Source organism: Calonectris borealis, chromosome 4, assembly GCF_964195595.1.
Source record: "Calonectris borealis chromosome 4, bCalBor7.hap1.2, whole genome shotgun sequence".
NCBI lineage: Eukaryota > Metazoa > Chordata > Aves > Procellariiformes > Procellariidae > Calonectris > Calonectris borealis.
This window is the reverse complement of record NC_134315.1, coordinates 11,015,083-11,031,746: the sequence shown is the minus strand read 5'-3', so window position 1 is coordinate 11,031,746 and position 16,664 is coordinate 11,015,083. Positions and strand designations below refer to the sequence as shown.

At 45.2% G+C, this 16,664-nt stretch overlaps 1 protein-coding gene across 1 annotated transcript in view; it reads right to left on the bottom strand.

The window, feature by feature from the left end:
- HGFAC (HGF activator) overlaps window positions 1–6,764 on the bottom strand; it is a 40,644-nt gene extending 33,880 nt beyond the window's left edge. Inside the window, exons 1-3 of the mRNA XM_075148637.1 lie at window positions 6,668–6,764; window positions 5,070–5,124; window positions 3,125–3,221 (exon numbers count right to left, since the gene is read on the bottom strand). Coding sequence (XP_075004738.1) covers window positions 3,125–3,221; window positions 5,070–5,124; window positions 6,668–6,733 — 218 coding nt within the window. The 5' untranslated portion in view covers window positions 6,734–6,764. The remainder of the gene's footprint in view (window positions 1–3,124; window positions 3,222–5,069; window positions 5,125–6,667) is intronic.
- Window positions 6,765–16,664: the final 9,900 nt, after the last annotated feature.

Sequence of the window (16,664 nt, the reverse complement as noted above, 5' to 3'; positions counted from 1 at the left end):
GCCTTAATAATAGGATGTTTTGGAGAGCAAGCAAAGCCTCAGGCCAGAGCCAGACTGGTGGAAGGAAAGAGCTCTGCCATCACGCCTGGTGCTGTCACCATGTTCGAGGCCTGGAGGTTCCCTCAGATCTTTTCAGGTATTGTCCTGACCACGAGAGATGGCCAGACTTCACCTGACAACACCAGAGCAACCACCACCAGCACCAGCAAAATCCAGAGCCTGATGCTTGGTGTCTCCTGGCTCACCCCACGTGTCTTTCTCCTTTCCAGGACTGGCATAAACTCTCCAGCTTGTAATCCAGCTGGCCAAAAAGCCCTCCTTTGCACTGTTTTCAGCCTATGGCCAAAGTATCAAATCTTCCTGTTTCCAGAGAAGATGGTAAGCTCATGCCCTTCCTACACAGACCTAAACCCACCCTTGCAACCTGGCACAATGGGGACCCACACGTCCAGCACAGGATAAGGCTTCTCCGGGGTATGAGTCAACACCTTCCAAGTCACAGCCAAAGTCTGAGCCAAAATCTGCTCCCGCTGTTCCCCTTGAGCAGGATCTCGAGGGAACCCATCCCACCATGGGACACAGGGGCAGGGCGCTGGCTGCAGTTCAGACCACCCTCCCCATTTGCTCTCACGGGTGTTCATTGCTCACCCATTTGTTTTGTTTTTCTGGAGGTACCAATGAACATTAGCAACAGTTCCAGCTGATTTTTTCTCTTCAGCGCAAAAGGCAAATTTACATGACATCTTTAGTACCTGGTAAGAGGCCGCTAAATAGGAATTTATCTGTGAAAACAGATTATAATTAAAGGGAAATGCAATACAGGATGCTGTTAAAGGAAGTTTGTTATTTGAATACTGCAATTATTTTGTCTTCTTTCCTGTGTTTTCGATAAATATTTATAAAGATACAACGTGTTTGTTGCTCTCACAGTAAGTAGGGAGAGGTTTCTGCGGTCAGGACTCTGATTTATGTTGAAACATTTAATGTTACAAATGGACAAGGTCATGTCTGATTGCCTTCCACATTTAGCCCTTTGAATCAACACAGCTTTCATAAATGAGATATCCAGCTTTGTATTAAGAGAGACACTGCTCTTAAATGCTTTCTGCAAGTGGACTATCTTTTTATTGAACTTAATATGATGGGCTAGCACACAATATCTGTGTCATACGTAGTGCGAGAAAACATATAATAAAATCAAAAGCAAATTGGAGCAGGCTTTGGCTCACACTATAGAGTCCTGCCTGTAGTCCTGCCTTAAAGTATGACTTAAGGACTGAGGACATGAACTCATTAAGTGCATAATCCAGCACTCTCCTGGTCTGGTCTCCTTGCATTTGCCCCCAAAGAGGCAGGTTGCATCCAGCCTCCCATCATCTCCATCCTTACTAGCAGCTCGCAGGCCGGCAGCAGCAGGAAGGACCAAGCCTTGCCCTCGCCTGCCGCCTGCCCGGTCCCCTGGGATCAGTTATTCAGCATCAGTCCAGCATGGGCTAGTGCCAAGTCACACAAAAATGCACAGAGCAGGTTTCCCGACTGCTATTCCGGGCTCTTTTCCTGACATCTCTGTGCCTGAAGTCACACGTTAGGTTGCTTTTAGCTTATGAAAGAAGAGTAAACACTGGCCAGAAGGTCAGCCATGGTGTGAAATGACCTGTCAAAACCAAACAGCTCCAGCTGTCCTCCTCCTCGTCTCCCTGCTTATAAATGGCTTTTTAAAAATCGGAAGCATAAGAGCAAGTTGTCTAAGGTCAGCTCTAAAGTGTTCTCTAACCTTGGATCCCATCCATTCATGGGGTTTTCCATTTTTTTTCCATTTCTGTGGCCTAACTGGCTAAAAACAAATACACAGAGTGTCATGTATTAGCAAGATCCATCTTAAGCATTGCATGAAATTAAGTGGGTCCAAAGGTGAAACTCTTTGTGGCTACACTTCATCAAAGACAGGGTTCAAACTGGAAAATTATTCCAGTTCTCTTCCCTTTAGTTAAGATATTCTGGAATTCTTGTTTCCTTGAGGCTTTTTTTATCCGGATTTTATCTATGGATATTGGGGAAATTCAGAAGCGGTCTCCTAGCTTGAAGCTGTATGTCTATTTGTGTAAGAAGGTATGTGTTGTGTTGTTTACATTACACCAGCGCTTACACTTAAAACAGATGTGCCATCAGAAAGATGACACAGATCATGAAAAAATTAGACAGTCCAGTATAAAAAATGAGAGTTCAGCTCTGCATGGGCAAGTAAAATAAACTCTATAAAATATTATCTCCACCCTGAAAACATGCAAGTATGTTCACATGTTTCACATAGCGTTTGTGCATATATTTCACATTACTGGTACCCATATATGCCCTGCTTTGTTGCCTTTGATTTCTGTTAATATATTGCCCATGAGATAGGTTCATCTGCAAAGTTAGTCTTGTTCATTCAGTGCTTGCTGCAGTAGTGTTCCCACCTGACTGCCCCTACCCCAAAATGAATAATGAATACTTTTAACAACTTCTGCATGTGTAAAAGAATAACTTTTGCCCAAAATAAGGAGACCTGGCCTTAAAAACAGTGGTAGAATAAATCATTACCCAACAAGCAGGAGTAATACCTCACCTCTTAGTACTGCACTGTCCAAAAGGGGCCTGGTGTCAATCTGGATAGAAATTAGAGATATAGGAAAAAAAAAAAAAAAAACAACTTTCCTCAAAAATCAGAAGCTGCAGTACAGGTATGGCCCACAGAAATCAAACAATTCCTTAACCGAGTGTCATCTCTTACAGGTGTCTGTATCTCTCCTTTCTCCCTCAGCAGAGGGCTTCTATCAGGTTGTTTCATCGGTCCTGCCCTTTCTGTACAAGCTCTTGTCACTCACTGAAGTTGCAATTCCAATATGAAGGCCACGGAGGAAACATCTCTCTGGTTCTTGAGCTTTCTGTGGCCCCGGAGACCCCGAGCCTGGGCTCCCTCCCCTCTGAGCATGAGTCTTGACCTGAGGGCCATGACTATAAGCAGGAGAACTGCATGGGCACGACATCGAGCTCAAGTTAATTATTCTAAAAACAAGATTAAAGCACTAAAAGTATGACATTTTCATTTGAATGCTGTCTTCATTTATGAGCAATGTTAACTTACCATTTCTTTTGGGAAAATAAATTTGATAAACAGGAGTGATAAAACCTTCCACCGTACCGGAAAGGAAATTTGCATAAATTTCCATCCTCTGTAAACACTGAAATACAAGAATAAAAACCTCATCATGCAGCTGAAATCCAACCCACAGGTATATATATAATACATTATTATATGAAATTATGAAGATAGATATCTTCAAGTTTTTCAGCTGTACTTTGGATTCTGTGTCTCTGCAACTTCTAGTGCATAAAGAGGCTTAAAATCCTACGTAATGACCAAATCAACAAAGATTAATGGGCTCCATGGTAGAATAAAGATCTCAGATTGTTTCAGTTCAAAATATATTGCAATTTCTAGTACAGCAAATGCCAATTATATTCATTAATTGCAGTTATCATTTCTAATTATGTAGTATTATAACAGCATATTAAATTGATTTCTGAAGTAGTATCCTTTCAGGCTCCATATCACGTCGTAACATCTGTTTAAAACAATTAAGGCACCAGACAGTACAAACTGAAATAGAAACAGTCAGGAGAAAGACAGTTTTAAAGGTTGGGGGAAGACAGATAATTTTGATCATACCACCTTCCCTTTGGGATAAGCAGATTCCTTACAAATGGGGAGAAATTGATGGGACCAGTGTCTAAAAAGGGCAAGTTTTATGTTCACCACGTCAGTGGTGATGGCAGTCTAAGGAAGGGTGGTGGGAGTCTAAGGAAGGGTGATGGGAGTCTAGCAGAAAAAATCCTTCAAGACAAGTCTTGAGAATGAGAGAGACTGAAGATGAAAAAGACAATGAAAAACTGTCAGAGCTTATTTAACCATTAAACTAAAAGCAATCAGTTCTGAGAGCCGGGAGCGTGAATGGGAAGCCAATCATTGCTGTAGGAGGGAAATGGGGCATACAACCGGGCTGGCAGCACGGCGCGTTTCCATTTCCCCGTGAAGATGTACAACTGCTCCTTGTCCTGAGCTGACCCCTTCAGTCACGGCTGGGGCTCCTGCACACCCTTGCGATATCTGTTAACTCTCACAAGCCCAGACTCATCATCTCAAAGGGCTCCTGAGGCCAGTTATTAGCATTATGGAAAAAATAACCCCTCCCTGTGGCCCAAACCCTTCCTAACCGGTTGGAATTCTGGTCACTCTATCTGCCCTAACTGTCCCCTTATCTGTCAGTGCAAAAGAGCTGCTGCCAGCCCCTCTATTATCCCTTTTTCAAGCCTGGTTTTCACTCTCTGAACTAATTAAGCAAATGTTCAGATATTTACTTTCTCTGTCTGATACCTCCCGTTATAAGCAGTTAGGAGAGTTGTGAAAATACATCCCCCTTCAGAAGGCATATTGCATCCCAAAGGACATAAAAGACTGTTCTAAGCTATAAAGGCACCACTAATGGCCCAATTCGTGTAATCCATAACAGCAAAAGCACAGGACAACAAAATGGAAGTCTGCAATGCCCACATACAGCCAGGATGTCTGACCGTTCAGGTGCCATCAAAACAAATGCAACCCAGCAAATTGCATGGGGCTCAAACCCTTCTCCCACAGAGAAGATCAAGGGCTGTGGCAGAAATTGAACCTGTACATACAAAGAGCTTATGTACTTTAAAGTCACAGGGCAGACGCAGCTCTCATTAAAATACAGGGAGTTGCACATCTACAGCCACACTATGTTATGAGTGAATATAAGCCACTCCAGCTCAGACAAACTAAAACCCTATCAGCACCTTCCCATTAATCCACACCTGGAGGAAAATTACCTGAGATTCCTGAGCTAATCCCAAATTCCCCTCTTCACAGAAATTAATATTGGCACAACCATTCCATAATCCTTATTCATGTTGAAACAAAGACAGGCTTACTACTGACTTGCACAGCACGGATACAGGCAGGCAGATCATTCTTACTGTCATGAAACCTATTGGATTTGACTTTGTACCTTGTGGGCGAGTGAACTCATGTTTTGAGCCTCTTCCTGCCCCAGATTTGTAGTGCTACAAAGAGAAAAAAAGAATGTGGATTGGAGACACAAATTCATTCTGGGAACCATCCTATAGAGACAAACGTGCTTTCCAGGGTGCCCCAAAATTGTGTTTCTCCCAGTGCTTCTGCAAAGGTCTCATTATTTGCGTGTGATTTTTGCTGGGGCACAGTCTGGTGAAAGAGGGTAGATAAACACTGGCCCATGAAAGGTCTCTGTTAAACCAGGAAAACCCAGCACAGCACAAAAAAGGCCAAAGCTCTGCTCCATTATATCTTTCTATTGCCAAGGGACACATCTCCTATTTCTCTCGGCAGGAAGCATATATGCACTCTGGGGCTGGTTCACAGTTACAAATAGTATCCCAGCATTTGACTTTTCCTGCCATTTAGCTGTATCCCCCAGGGCATTAGTTAAAAAAGCAACCTCTACTTTATTTGGGTTTGCCGAGCAGCGAGCAAAGAGCAGTAGGCTGAGCTGATTTTAAGCCACAGGAAATAATAAAAAATGGTAATACACGTCAAGTGCTGCTGCCACCAAAGGTGCTGACAGCTGAATTATGACAAAATATAAATATCACAAAAGCAGTCAAGGAAGCAGCACATCATGAAGGCAGAACTGGGTAGGGGACATAACAAGTCAGGGATAAGACAAAGCTGTTGCTAAGATATATAGGGAGGGCTTGAACAGTTCTGAGGAAGAAACAGTTTTTGCACTCTACGCTGACTCTGCCAGCACTGAGCAATCTCCAACGGCTTCAGCCAGGGCTGATCTTTTCCTAAGCACCATGAATATTCCTCTCTGTTCCCACCTGCAATGTCTAAGGAGATATTTCTGTACTTCACGGGGATCGTTAGGATTATAGCATCATTTATGTATATCTGAGCTAGTTTTAAAGTTGCTGGTGAAATAAGGCTAATCATAAAGCCACATAACTGGGGGTCCAGACTATTAGCTGTGCTGCTAGTCCATGGTGGATGCCAGGCCATGGCGGCGTTTAAGCAAATTAGCAAAGTCAAACCGTCACAGCCGTGCTCAGCAGTGCTGCAGCTGCCTTGCAGACATACCCAAAAAAAAGACACACGATGAAAACACTGAAGGGCATGGCATGAAAACAGGGAGAGGTTTGAAAAGAAGGAGGTGGTTACCTAAGCTGGCATGTTCAGTTACCAGGTAGCAGTGAAGTCTGGTGGGGTAGCCCTCTCCTTCCATGCTACTGCAGGTACCTGCTTGTGTCAACACATTTCTGAGACGCATTTTCAAAGTATTTCAATTTTTGTGGTCCTTCCTCCCCTCCCGTTCTTCCTCCCTAGCAAGGCACGGATGTAAGCAATTTCTTTAAATACAGATACATATGGGACCATCTATCCTACAGGCCCTCTGCTTAGTCAGCATTGCTGTGAGCCTTCATCTAGCAAATCCCTTTTGTTTTTTATTTGAAGCACTCTTCCTTTCTGCCTGGTTGGCGGCTTCACTCATCCAACCCCAAGGCAACATTGTCCTGCCAGCCAGCACGTAGGTGATCCACCACTCCAAAAGAGAAGAATCAGACTTACCATCCTTGCACAGTCACTGCTCAGAGTCAGAGCCAAGACAACAGTGAAAGGAGCACAGACTTTCATCTTTGCTCTCCTCTCATGAAGGTTTTGCCTGGCAGAGGGAAACTTCCCGGGCTGGGCTGAAGCAGGAGGGTGAATCAGCAACGAGCTTTCGCAAGGGACTGCGATTTACTTGACTTTAGGGTATTTCAGTTTTCTAAGTAAGCAGTGCTGTTATCGTTGTTAATCATTAATGTCTTTGTGGGTAGATGGGAATGCCATGTAGAGAGATACTCTCCCCAAACCACAGGGAGTGAAGAGTTTACAAAGTGCCTGACCCTCGGAGATGATCGCTGGTGCACTCAGCAAGTGTTTAAGAGCACCTCCAGAGGAGCTGATCCGATTTTACTTGTAATCAGAGACAATTTACCATCCAGACGTTTCCCATCTCTTTCCCTTCAGGAGCTAATTAAAAGCATGGCATAGCAATAACAAGGAGCTCCAAGCAAGCCCACTCAGGAGATGACATTACATTGCAAAATATGGACCAGATCAATGCTGATATCAGACACAAGAATTACTCATTAACAGATGGTTACCTGCCCAGCCGTGACTTACAACAGCAGCCTTTCAGCAACAGACTGGGAAAATTCAAAAGAAAGCAAATAGTCATTACTCTGACAAAATCTTTTGTGTACCAAAAAGCTCCCTTCTGCAGCTGCCTGAGCAAAGCATCTCTGTCATTTAAGTGTTTGGCTGAGCTAGCTGCACCTCGGAAGCGTTTCTAATAGGGATGCAGAGGGTATTGCTAAAACTGAGATTTCACCAGTGGAGTCTGTTTCAGCCCCGCCTTGCCCCACAACCAAAACCCACAGGTTTGGCTGGTACAACGGTGTCTGTGCTTGAGGCTTTTGCCAGCCATGTCCTGTCAATCAGGGACCGCACCTCTTCACACCCAAAATCCCCGTAACCGCAACAACAGAAAGAATACCATAGTCCTTGCTTAAGTTGTGCTCTACCCTTTTGAAGTAGCACAGCTATGGAAGGGATTATTTTTTTGTTTTTTTTAACCCAACAAGACCATGGCAGTAGAGCCCAGCGGTGCAGCGGAGCTACCCCAGCACAATTCTGCCATGATGGTTTATAATGTTGGAGGGGATTTCCGCTGGCTGTGCTATCGCACTGCTGGGTCTGTCGTCACAGCAGTAGCTCTTGTTAGTACAATTATGCATATATAGGTTTATGGACAAAACTTCCCTACTATCAGCAAGGTTTGGAACAGCAGGAACCAGGCAAATTTGGAATTTTCTTCCCAAAATCCAGCAAAGAGCAAACAAGCAGAAAAAAATTCTTTGCCTCTATGTGTTGTTTGTTGCGTGAAGATTTGAAGTAAATAAAGCTTCAGAACAGACTTGTGGAATAGATCTGTCTTATTTTCACTCATTTCAAGCATGGAAATAGGATGTACAGACAGCCTGATCTGCCTGGGGACACCTGGCAAAGCTGGAACATAGATTTCCACTTCCTACCCTTATTCATGACTTTGGCCATCAGACTTCAAACCAGTAATGCCTATACAATGGCTTGTAGACATCTGCTTACCATCCAGGCTACTGAAATTGTGCAAAGAAAGCAAAAAAAGCCATTAGCTGCTATTCCATCCAGAGTTCCCAAAAGCTCTGCGGAATAAGAGGAGCAGGGGAGCAAGGACTGGACAGCGAGGGGAAGAGGAAGATACTTCTTTAAAGCTGCAGAAATACCCTCTTCCACCCATTTCCAGAATAAAAACCATCCACTTCCAGGACCAGAAACATTCTATTTCTGTGGTGACCAAGGCAGGTTGTAGGAAAGCATTTTCCCGTACTTAAAAGTAAGAATGAAGAAAGGCAAGAATGCATTCTCTGTGCTTGTGTGTGCTCCCGGTTGCTGTAGCTCGTAGGCATTGAACTACAAGCAAGAGTTGCAGAGTGTCTTTCTGGGGAGTCACAACTCTCAGCTTTTAGCTCAAACCTATTCCTCAACATAAGAAAAAGGAAGAAGCACCAACACCAGGAGCCACTTCAACTGATAGGACAGTGCTGGCACAAAGCAAAAGGAAAAGACATCAAAGCCGGGGGTTGCAACAGTGGCCAGAGAAGCATCGCCATATAATGGGAATTACCCCTGATTAAGGTCTAAGTAATGACCAAACAGTGATTTCAGGGTTCAGACAGATATGAATCATTAAAAAATCCTAACCACTACATGTAGGTTGCCTGCATTGGTTCAGCAGAGAGGTGTCTGAACAGGTCTTACGGCCATAGACAAAAGGCAGAATTTAAGGTGTGTTTTTTTGTAAATTATGTTAAATGTTCAGTGACTCTTTCAGCTATTTATAACCAGAAGAAAGTCTGCCTGCCTTCTTCAGGCTTTTCCTAGAATCAGGGAAAATGAAGTATGCCACATGTTTTTTGGAGAAACATTGTATCTCATTGGCAAGAAACTACTCAGAAAACTGAAGATTCAGTTTTGAATTCTTATAAACCTCACAGGGCTTTGAGCACTTGGGAGTTCGTAAGGGTGAAGAATAAGGTCTTGGCTGCAGATGTTTGTGTGTCATCATGTGAAGCTTTTGGTCATGAGCAGCACAAGAAGTGTGCGTGGAGGGGCAGTCGGGGAACAAACCTGGGGAAAGAAAGCTGAGACACACGAATCCCTTACCCTGGTCTGGTTTTATGCCATTCCAGATAGAGCCATCCAACAGCACGGTCCTGGGTGAGCCAGGAATGACCCCAAGGGCAGAGAGGCACCAAGCAGGGAGGCCATCCCTTCCCCTAACACATGTTCACGTCTGACTCCACAGCCTCTCCATTGAGAACCCAGATGCACAGAGCTTCCAATGTGAAGGTAATAAAAATGGGGAAAAAATAAGCAGCACAGAGCTTAGGGAGTTTCAGCAAGCGTAAGCTTTTCTATTCACTCACGTACCCCGGTGCCGCAATCGCTGGTGCTCAGACAGCTCCCAGTTTCTGGGAATCGCACCTGACCTCAGGAATGGACCAGCCAGCGGCGAAGGCAGAGCCGGTGCCCGCAGCCAGCCACCTCCTCAGCACGAAGAGCATCCCATGGTCCGCGCCCGCAGCAGCCCTCTGCCTCTGCCAAAGACCAAAGAGCCACTCTCACGCTCAGATATCGCCAGATTACACGTTGTTAAGACCTCTGGGGATGCCTACCATGAGAGAAATGTCTTCTGCTGTAGGGAGGAGATGCTGTTTGGTTGGTATCGCTGCAGCTGAGCACCCACCACCTGCGAGACCCGGAGCACCGTGCCCCATGGGTGGGGCTGATGAGCCCACAGAGCTGCTCTCCTTAACCTTCTCAAATCAATTAATCTGTGAGTCATTATTTCCAATGTACTGAAGGAAACTTTTGATAAAGGGAGAAAACAGTCAGGTGTGTATGGAGCAAATACCATAACAACAACAAGAAAAACAATGAAAATATGGAAACAATCCATCTGGCATTCAAGATAAAGTCCATAGCATTAGATTTTAAACTTCATTTAGCACCCATTTCAAATGAGGCTCTGTAAAACACAATGTAAGTATAAATATAAATATAAATATAAATATAAATATAAATATAAATATAAATATAAATAAACATATCAATAAGTGTGTGTGTGTGTGTATATAAAAGAGAGGAAATCTGGAGGAGCTAGAGGAAAGACCTGGCTTTGGGGTGACAGAATATTTGGCAGCTCTAAGCCTGGAGCCTATATTGCAGCTCATCCCACCAGTGAAACTGCAGTTAGAGTCTGGTTCTTGTTTTCTAAGAAAATTCCATTTTCCTTTTAAAGAAAGGCACATTCTGATTCTTAACTTTGCTGCACATAATATTGAACATTTCCTGTGGAGCACACATAATCCAAATGCATTGGGACCCAAATTCTGCTGCTGCTGGTCAACGAAAAGTTTTAAAATAAGACTAGGAACTTTTTATCGTGTTTGCAGGCTGTAATCCTTCTATATCAAAGGCTAAAATCCCTCAGTTTCAGCATTTTTCCCTTAATATTGAACATCATCATGGGAAAATGAAAAGGCAAATAAACACACAATAAATGAGCAGAAAGAGACAGAAATCCTTGCTGCAGGGGGTATAGCACATACTGATAATGCTGCCTCATACGTCTGCCTTTTCCTCACTTCCCACATTGCGATGTTTTTTATTTCTTTAAACTTAACCATAATTAATAAAAGCCCAGATTGAGCCCAGACTCTGAACTACTTAGTAATAATGAAACAATATTAACAACCATCCTAAATCATTAAATACCAACAAAAAGTAAATTAACTGAGTCAACCACCAATATGAAATAATAAAATTGCTTTTTTTTTCATCAATTAGTTCACTAGACCTAAGTGGAAAAGGCAAGTTTAAACACACACACATCCGTTTGCATTCATTCCTGTGTACCAGCTACCAAGCAGGCTGGGGGAGGGTTATCCCATGACTGCAAATTCATCGGTGTTCTCCATTTTTACATTATTTCCTGACCATTGTAAATGTTTCTGAGAAACCCACCACTCCGCTACTGCAAAACTGAAGAAAAATTATAATCTTTTCTAATGACTAACTGATTCCCCCATGTGTTTTTGCAAACTTCTATGCTTTTTCATAGTAATAAGGTAGCAAGGTTTTCTTCTTTCAAAGCCAGGTCCTTCATCCCTTTTGAAGGTACCATCTGCAGCCAACTAAGGGGGCAGTGCTGCCTGCTGAGATGAGCTGATGTCCAGGCTTTAGTTGACATCACTGTTGCGTAGCCCAAGGCTAGCTTCCTGGGTAAGGGGACAGTTGCAGGCTACGGCATCGCTGGCACAAGGAACTAGTGCTAGACCTAAAGTCTCTGCAAGTGTGCTGTGTCCGAGATGTTTACACAACCTGATGATGCATGTGAATTGAAAGTAATTAGAAGTATTTCTAGCATGAAAAATACAACTTTAAATTTGTCTTTCATGGAGGGTAGGATGCAAGCAATCATGTGTGGCAATTCTGCTCCTGGTGTACTAGCAAGGGACTCGGTGCTGACGTGAGACTGACGTACAAACCCTCCCGACTCTCTTTTCTTTTCCTCTGGGGGACCTGCAAACCATGCTGCAGACCTTAGTGTCACTGTCGGATGGAATTCCCTTCATCTCTGTTGCTTGAGATCATTCCCATCCTCTGGTCCTGGGAGCCGTTACCGAAACTCAACCGTCCCTGTTCCTTAATGAATATCCCAATCACCAGAACTGAGGCTAATACTCGCAGGCTCCAGGTCTAGTGATTTTTTAAAGATTTTAAAATAAGGCAATGCAGCAACACTGGGAGCACATGATGGAGCCTTCCCCTTCCCTCTAACACCCACTGCTCGGGGCTGCCCCGACGCGGGAGGGCGTGGGTCAGACCTGTCTCGGGAAATGGTGCAACCTCAACCTGGTCGCTCATATCTGAAACCATCATCTTCACCGCTGGGCAAGAAGTGAGCCTCCACCGCCTCTGTTCCGGAGTGGTGCCTAGAGAAAAGCCACCACGCTCCTCTTGCTACGCCACGTGCAAAGGAAGAAAGCTGAAATCATTTCACTTGTTCACTTATTTCAGCAAGAAAAAAGAAAAGCTTTGGCTCAGATCAAACTGAAAAGTTGAGTTATTCACATGGACCTTAAACAGTGTGGCACCCAGCTTTCCACATAGCCACATTGCAATTGCAAACACCTCTGGGTGTTACCCCCCCATCTCCCTGGGAGCTTCAGAAATCCCAGGGGAAAAAATCGACATGGTTTTGGCTTTCAGAGAGGACTGGAATCCCAGTCCATCCTCTCCTGCACCAGACTTTGCTGTTAATATTCGCAGTCCCCAAGCTGTGCGTGACCTCTGCCCCACCGTAGCAGAGCAAACAAATCCTTTTACAAACCGTCCTCCCCGCTCCTAGAGGCAGCGAGGCTGGTAAAAGCGCAGCTGCAAAAGGCTGGTTGCTGGGCAGCTGGGATCCAGCAAACAGGGATTTGGCGCTGCTGCGCTTTAGCAGATAATCCTGGGACAGAAAGATACGCCTTCACCCAAATGTTTACTCCTCCTCACTCCTCTCACCTCCCACGCTCCTCCAGCACCTCCAGCAGCTCTCCTGGCTTCCTTCACCCGCCAGCTCACAGCTCTGGGGTTTTCTGCACTGATTGCCTTTCTCTTCTCTCCAGGGACTGAAACTGTTCTCAGATCTATCATGCTATTTTTTTCATCTCATTCCCCTCACCACCCTCATCCCTCACTGACACTCTGGCTGTGGATGTTCCACCCTGGACCACGACCTTGCCAGCAGCCTCCACTGCCTCCCCAGCGCGCAGCAGCAGCGTGAACATCTTCCTTCCATGCGCGAGCCGGTCTCATCGGTTCTTCCTCTCCCCTCCTCCTTCTGCAGGGCTTGGGGCACTCCTTCGGCAGCTCTGCAGAGCTTCACGCTCCATCACAGCTCCCCATGGAGATGGATCTGCCCCTGGACTCCTGGATTTTCTCCCATGGTTCCTCCAGTTGGCCTTGGCGTGTTTTTTGTTAAACATTGCTCTTCACCAAACCCCACATCCTGGTGCTTATCTGCTGCTTCCAGCCCTTATCTCACTGCTGCCCCTCAGACATGGCCTCTCTGGTCTTGCTCTCCACTAGCATCTTCTCTTCCACACCGCTGGGTCAGTGCTCAGAGCTATACCTACCTTCAGCTAGAAGTGTCAGGCCTTGTGAGTCCCTCCCCAGTCAGAGGGTGGTTGTATTCATCTCTCGTCCCTAGCCCAGAGCTTCACAGCCTTTCCTCATCACCTGCGTCCGGCCGGAGCGGGCACCAGACCCTCACCAGGGCAGCACCCAGAAGGTGCAGCCCTTCAAACTGGTTTTTTGCAGCAGCAGCAGCAAACACCCGGGGTGTCCCCTCCTCTGGTTTCAGCATTCCCCATTTTTTTGTTCTTCCCCTGCGGCTGTAGCCCCATTTCGCCCATTCCCACACCAGTCTTTCCTGCTAACATTTACTTTCCCAAAGAGGCATATAACATGCTGATCAGGCTGCAACTCTGCGAGCACGACCTCCTGGATACTTTTTCCCATTGGCATGGGTGGCTTTGCCTTGGCAGGATGGGGTATCAGACAATATTCTGCCTAAGATTTTTCTCTTTTCAATTGTCCACCTTTGTGTGCACTGATTTTGTAATGGCTTCATGCCTTCTTCTCTGGCAAATCACATTTTTAGCCAGATTCAGCCACTGCAGTTGTAGGTATATATTTAAAAAACTTTTACCCGCAGCTGTGCTTACAAATGTTTCTTTCATGCATCCAAAAAACTTTAGTTCTGATCTGAAAAATCAAATCACATATAAGTAGCAACGGAAGAGCTGGGCTTGAGCTGCAGAAAGAAAACCAGACTGTGATTTTATACCCCTAATCACACAAATCTGTGAGTGGTTTAAGGCTTTGCTACAAGCCACAATATGCGGAACCTTCATTTATACACCCCAGACACAGCTCTGGTTGCAAAAACTAGCCAAGATTGTAGAAGTCCATTTCAAGATGATACTTAGTTCTGTTCATACACCCAGATGTCATGACATACCTAAAATACTATGCCTGCAACCAGTCTAGGATGTGTTTGCACAGAGACTGTTCCTCCTACTGTATGTGAATAAGAGTGGAAAGTAGGTAACTGTATTTTTCGAGGACTTTGATATAAACCTTTGCCAATAACCCTGGCTGAAACAGTAGGCCCATATACAGAGGCGTATGGGTTTTTTTTAGCCGTGTGCTCACTGAAAACTGACAAGAAGAGGTGTAGAGGCACCCACCTTCCACCGATGCCAACCCATTTAGGTAACTTCAGCACAGGCTGATTTGCAATTGTTAGGCATGTACATTTTTAGCTGTGCTCAAATTCCTGCTATTCCACCCACTTTCTTCATTAGCATATTAGACGCCCCCATGGCGTACTTTAAAATGGTCTATAAGTCAGGCATGTGTGAGGGAAGGTGGCTCCACTGCTGCAGCTGAAGGCAGCTGAAGTCTTCCCTTTCCAAGTGGGAAAGAGCACTAACGGGGAAGAGACAGCCCCACGGGAAGGACGCCAGCCCCACAGCCTGCCTCGACTTCGGGGTTATTTCCCATGGAAAGCAGAGTTCACAAATAGTGCTCTAATTATTCTGATTGCAGCCCTAATAATACCCTGTATAGAAATCTGTATATATATATACACATACATATTTTCCATATTTTTTTCTCCATATACATATATATGTACGGAAACCAGATGTCTTTTTAAACATTCACTTTCTGCTTTGCAGATGACTCATACGCTGAGGGTTGAAGTGCCCGGTGACACCCGTTGATCAGCCTGTTGGCTACGGTGACCAGGGGAAGCCGCACAGTGAGGTGCCCTCCGCTAAACCTGCGCCCCGTGCAGGGAGCGCTCCCGTCACTCGGTGTCCCTGCGGCAGCTGCCCAGGGCCAGCAGGGCTGCTTGGACACTGGATTTTGCAGTGTCATCATAAGGATGCTCACCTTAGATTTATCAATCTGTATTTTCAACCTGTTAACCTAGCATAGTGTTTGCCTAGGCTTTCCCTGGGGTTTTTGCATTACAAATCTGGTGGCAAAGCGCTAAGGGACTGTCCCCAGAGGGTGTTTCTAACCGTACCGTGGGTAAGTGTTGTTCCAGTCAAGCAGTCGGCTGCTTAGGATAGCGACAAATTGCAACTTCTTTCCCCATCAGACGCAAATGTCCTGTATCCCTTTTCCCCTCCCGCTTCTTCCTCCCACTGCCTTTCTGCCCTCGGTCTCCCTGCTGCCGAGCTCGTGTTCCTACACAGGAGCCCGACCCTCGGGCCTCAGTCCCGCGCCTCGGGGTGCGTTTGGGAGAGCTGGTAAGGTAACGGGTAGGCGGGGGGCTAAGCTTGCCTCCTGTAGGGAGGGACATGGGTGCCCCTCAACCAGGGCTCCTCGCCACTGCATACAAAAGCCCTGTTACTCACGGCCTCCTCTTCTCTATTACCTCCCTCTGCTCTCGCCTGTTTTTTCACCACATCAATAGGGATTCTGTCCCTGATAAAACCTAAAGGCTCTTTTTCCCATAATCCAAAAAGTAAGGCAGGCAGAGATGTACCAGGAAGAAACTGGGGTCCCTCCTGCTGAGCAGCCCTCTCCCCGCTGCACAAATCCTGACTTCAGAAGTCATTTGTGAACCACTCGCTATCTCACCGCTGGCCTCCAGAATAGGCTTAGGCTAAAGATTTCACAACCTGGCCAATACCCCCACTGTATTTCCTTCTCTCTCTTTTTTTCCCCTCATTTCCCTGTACCTCCAGTGCCACTCCTTGTAATTGCTGCAGAAATGTAATTGCTGCTCTGTGTAATTGCTGCAGAAACAATCTGAGCTGTCATTGACTTACATTGTTCACACATCAGGAGAAACTGGCAGATCGGAGTCACCCCACCTAGCTTCAGGGACCTGCTGCATGTGTATTTACATCTGCCATAGGTATCAAGGCTCCCAATATAAGCAATGGAGACCTAGAAAATACCGAAGAGTGAAACTTAAGGTACGACTCACCTGTCCAAAAGTATGTTTCAACTCGAGGATGAAACAAATCATTCTTTATCTCCATGGACAGTACTAAACAAATAATTCTTTATATCCATGGATGGTATTAACTATATCTCTAACAGATACATAAGGTAACACTCGTGTTTAGGATACAAAGGCAGCTTTGGAGTAGACACCTGAAGTTAGTCATGAAGATCCCAGCCAGGATCACCTAAAAGAGAAATCATGACTTTCAGATCAGCTCTGTTAAGTCTATTTTGAATTAAACTGGACTTTCTTTTGCTCACACAAGGCCCAATCCTGTTAACTATGCAGTTGCCTAGCAAGGGAAATTACATCTTATGGCACCACAAAGTGGGTCCTTCCATGGCATAAAGCTGCTGTCATTGCCATGAATGGCAGCAAAATCTCATACCTCTGTATCTG